This window comes from Saccostrea echinata, unplaced genomic scaffold (genome assembly GCF_033153115.1).
Source record: "Saccostrea echinata isolate AGI-Se365-2 ecotype Australia unplaced genomic scaffold, CSIRO_AGI_Sech_v1 ptg000030l, whole genome shotgun sequence".
Lineage (NCBI taxonomy): Eukaryota > Metazoa > Mollusca > Bivalvia > Ostreida > Ostreidae > Saccostrea > Saccostrea echinata.
In genome coordinates, this window is record NW_026889779.1 from 10,973,748 (window position 1) to 10,978,294 (window position 4,547).

At 30.7% G+C, this 4,547-nt stretch overlaps 1 protein-coding gene across 1 annotated transcript; it reads right to left on the minus strand.

Moving 5' to 3' along the window:
• Nucleotides 1-1,438: 1,438 nt before the first annotated feature.
• On the minus strand, nucleotides 1,439-4,189 carry LOC133196329 (oligosaccharyltransferase complex subunit OSTC-like). Its single transcript, XM_061332237.1, has 4 exons — nucleotides 4,011-4,189; nucleotides 2,623-2,696; nucleotides 1,664-1,878; nucleotides 1,439-1,547 (listed from the first exon to the last, which is right to left on the minus strand). The coding sequence occupies exons 1-4, from the start codon at nucleotides 4,147-4,149 to the stop codon at nucleotides 1,529-1,531; spliced, it is 447 nt and encodes a 148-aa protein (XP_061188221.1). The 5' UTR covers nucleotides 4,150-4,189; the 3' UTR covers nucleotides 1,439-1,528.
• Nucleotides 4,190-4,547: the final 358 nt, after the last annotated feature.

Here is a 4,547-nt window from a genome sequence, read left to right on the forward strand (position 1 = left end):
ACAGGAGATCAATTTTTTACATGTGCATCATATACGGTACCAATTTTGAGGCACCAGATAAGCATTTCGACAAATTATGTTTCTTATGCGTTTACATGTGTGTATATATATATATATATATATATATATATATATATATATATATATATATATATATATATATATATATATATATATATATATATATAGGGGAAAAATCTTTATAAATCTTCTTCTCAAGAACAGTAAAGCCCTGATTAGACATATTTATACTGAAGCATCCTCAGGCAGTGTAAATAAATTTCGTTCAAATCATGACCCGCGGGTCAGGGTGGGGCAACAATGATCAATCGAACTGTTATACAGGGATATACAGGGGGATATTTAAAACTCTTTTCAGGAACAGAAAAGCCATGATAAGTCATATTTATTTCTTCTCAAGAAGAGTGTCAAGACCACACTCAATCATATTAAATAGCAAACAAACTAAAAATATGCAGAATCCTTTTTTTAATTATGAGCTTTGGATTTAAGGTTGGGCCGAAATCAGAGATCAAAATTTTATATAATGAATGTGTACAGGGGAAAAAAAATCTTCTACAGAACAACAGAACCATTTTGATTGCATTGATAGTGAAGCATCTGAATGTTTTGTGGATTTAACATAGATTAAATTATAGCTCTACTAGGGCTAGATTTTGTTCCACACTATGGAGTTTTGTTTTTTTTTGGTGAAATTAAAGAGGAAAATCAGCTGCTGAAGAATAGCAGGGTCAAAGTGACTCAGGTGAGTGTTATGGCCCATGGGCCTCTTGTTTGATTTTAAAACACAAATAACGTAATTCTGACAAGTATTACTTAGTATTTTTTCTGGCAATTTATATTTTAATTGTATTGTGAATTTATATAAAGTTTTTCTTTCATTTTGTAAAATTCACAAGTTTTTGTATAAATTGATTTTATATTCAAATGAAAGGATTTATTAAACTTCTTAACTCCAAAATGATGAATTTTCCATGAATTTATAGATAACAATAACAAGCAATTATTTTTTCATGGTCTCTCATAAAATGAATTATATCATGTGTATAGTCCGTAGTCCAAGATTTCAAAATAGTCAAACAAGAAATATCTGACACAGTGCTTCTGTGAATACTACCAAAGATTTAATAAGAATAAATTTTAGTGCGAAGCTGTATGACAACCAAACATACCTGAAATTTGTAGTTTAGATAATTCTCAGATAAAAGAAGTATCTAAACATGCTTTTATGTTAATTGGAAATGCTCTTGCAACATTGTCATGAAATTTTGTCAAAAATTTTGAATGAATCAACTTTCAAACCTGTGTGTTTGCCCCTTTAACTTTCATGGGGTAATTATTGAGAGGAATCTCATTTGGTCCATTTTTTATGGTTCATTTAAATTTATTTTGAATGATACAAAATTATCAACAAACATTTAAAAAAATATCAAGAATGATTTAATTTTTCAAAAGTTACAACTATTCAAATGAAATGAAAATCTTCAGTGGAGTTGTACATCTCTCTTTATGCCATAAGGTATCCCCTGAAAAGACATAGATATAAATGAACTTTAATACATGTATCTCAATCACTGATATATTTAAAAAGTTCAAGCTGATTAAATTACACATGTATATCATATATATTTGAAGCACTTACGGTAATTTCATCCTCATGAAAACTCTGCACATAAAGAAAGAGATAAGAATAGAAATAAATCCGACACACAGTAGCAGAATTCTGTTCAGACGGGGCATAGAATGATTTGTTCTGTCCAGTATGACAAATCCTAAACCACCAATTGTAAAAAGAAAACTGGAGGCTAGCCCCTCCATGATGTATTGACCATTCACTCTGTATGGCATGAAGGCTACCTGCAAAATAGAACAAGAAATGTAGATTTAACAAATTAATCTATAATACCATGTGTAATGCCTCTTATATCCACACTATTCATATTCTTAATATTTTGTCAAATCTTTTAAGAAAAATGCAGAACTACATATTCTCTTGTTTCTTTTATCTCTATTGGTGTGTGTCGGGGTGGATGTGTGTGTGAAAATGCTGTTTTCTGTTGGTTAAAAAAAATTACTTCTGTATGATGTGCATCATGTGCATTTACAGAAATTTTTAGGTACTGTAGATCAGCAAATTTTTGTGAAAGAGTTATCAGGAATTCATAGAAAAGAAAAAAATTTGGTTATTAACGTGTATAATCTATATCAAAATAAAATAATGCAGGGTTGTTCCTAAGAATTGAAATAGATGGGGACATATAAAAAGTAGAAGGGGAACTGGGGTTCCTCCCTTAATGGGGTGTTTAGGAGGAATACCTAAATAACTGGGGGGATTACATCATTAAAGGTGGGGAAATTCCTCAGCCCCAAAGTCTTAGGAAACAGTCTCATGTAATTATGCAAAATAAAGCTCTTGTCAATAAAAAGTGATTTCAATCTCATTCTTGATTTCCATACTTGAATACTGTATATATCATTTTTTGCTTATGTTTCATTTTAAGTTAACTGTATGAGTACGCATGTGATTGTCAGGTAGAGTAATAAATAATCTGCAAGTAAATCTACAATAAATTTAATTTCATGCTGTCCATATTAACTTACTGGTTTAGAATTTCCCCTTTCATCTGTTGTGGATCCAATACTCGGAGGCTCAACAATAACGTCATATATGATTCCTGTAAAACATATCATAGGATCATCATTTTAGTACTTATCATTAGCAAGGTACATCTTTTGATAAATTTGATAATGAGTATTAAAGTATTTACTGTTAAATAATTTTAAAGATTTAAGCAAACAGCCATCAAAATTCAGTGAAATCTTGGAAATACATCTGATCAGCAACATGCACTGATTTAGAAAATACTTTTAAATAGAGCATGATTATACTAAGGTTAGGACTAGGGTGAATTCACCATGCATCTGACACCCTCGCACTTCAGCGATATCGCTACTGACTGAATATTATCAAAATAGAACTTAAGTAACATGTAGTATGTGGTTAATATATAAATTTTTGACACAATCGTGTGCTATAAATATCATTAAAACCCGATTTTTTCGAAATAAGTCAGAATTCACCATGGATCGGACAATATTCACCATGCATCAGACATAAGGTATTTAAACCAGAAAAATATAATACCTTGATATTCACCATTCATCGGACATAAGGTATTTAAACCAGAAAAATATAATACCTTGATCTCGGTGCTTTAAAATTAGTGATATCGAAACATTTTTATCTTTTATTTAAAAATTGACCTTCTAGTTAAATTTGAATGACCATTTCAATCCACATATGTGAAGAGATTTTAGGTGCACCATATCGCCTTAGAAAGGCTTTATAATACTAGTTTGATTTTGCAAAATATGATGTAATTTCAAGGCCATACTTTTGGTATTTTTATCACAACATGAAAATAAAAATCGGCATCATTAAAAAGTTTAAATCTTCACTTTTAAGACAGAAACAAGTAAAAACACAGGGGGACTCAGGTTCAATGAAAGTTTATTGCTTAAGTGGTCAGAAGCAAGTTATGTGTCCAATGCATGGTTAACTCACCCTAATTTAATCAGTGCATACATAACATTTTGAATATTTTTTTAATATGATAATCAAATGCTTTGTTCTGATGTATTTAAAATGAAATTATTCCATCCCTCTTATTTTTTCTTAGAATAAGAATCAGTAGGGAAAGAAAGTAGTGTACTAAAAGGAAATATATATATATGAAAGAATACAGGACCATTCTACTCTGATGTGAGAATTTGTTGAAAAGAATTTGAATGATATACGCACACCCTGAAAATTAGGAAACTCCCTACGTTTACCTCTTTTTCACACGTTTTTTCAAATGCGTATTTTGCTTGAAAAAGAATCTGACATGCCCCTTCAAGATTTTAAACAGTGAGATTACGATTTTACGTTTGCATTTTGTCTTGTTTACTTCAGATCTGCTGACGTGTAAATGCAAGTTAAATCGTACCTCCTGTGACCAGAAAGTATGAAAACAGGACCATAGAAAACATGACCATTGCAGAAGGTTGCTTCACCCATCCTGGCCTTTTTAACTTCAGATTTGGGACCTCTAACACATGAAATGGGATATTGAAGAGAGCCTCCATCGTGATGTGGCAAAACCGGAAGTTGCAAATTGAAAGTTGAGTTTTTGACAACTCGTACTGAGAAGGTATTTGAAATATGATGCGGCAAAAATAATAAATGACTGAAATTGATTTCTTTTTTGACAATGCAAACAGGGGACTTTGACATGTTAGAAAAAAGTAGAAAAATGGTATTAAAAGATACTAGTAATAATTATATAAAATATTTTTTTAGGCAACAAATATTTCCTTTATTAATTTATATTGAATTTTATATAATAATTCTGCCTACGAAAGTGGAAGGAATGTGTGTTTTACCTGTGTTGTCTGTGCACTTCTGAGGACCATTAATTATAGTTTGCCTAGCATTACTTTACAAAAGGAAACGAAAGAATATAAGTAACTGTAAATCTCATTCT

Bases quoted from the DNA above. Each gene is read 5' to 3' on its own strand.
- LOC133196329 (XM_061332237.1), bottom strand. From the start codon at position 4,149: ATGGAGGCTCTCTTCAATATCCCATTTCATGTGTTAGAGGTCCCAAAT. The intron at 2,697-4,010 runs GTACGATTTAAC...TATGTTTTACAG, and splicing joins ATACTTTCTGGTCACAGGAG to GAATCATATATGACGTTATT. The intron at 1,879-2,622 runs GTAAGTTAATAT...TCTATTTTGCAG, and splicing joins AAAGGGGAAATTCTAAACCA to GTAGCCTTCATGCCATACAG.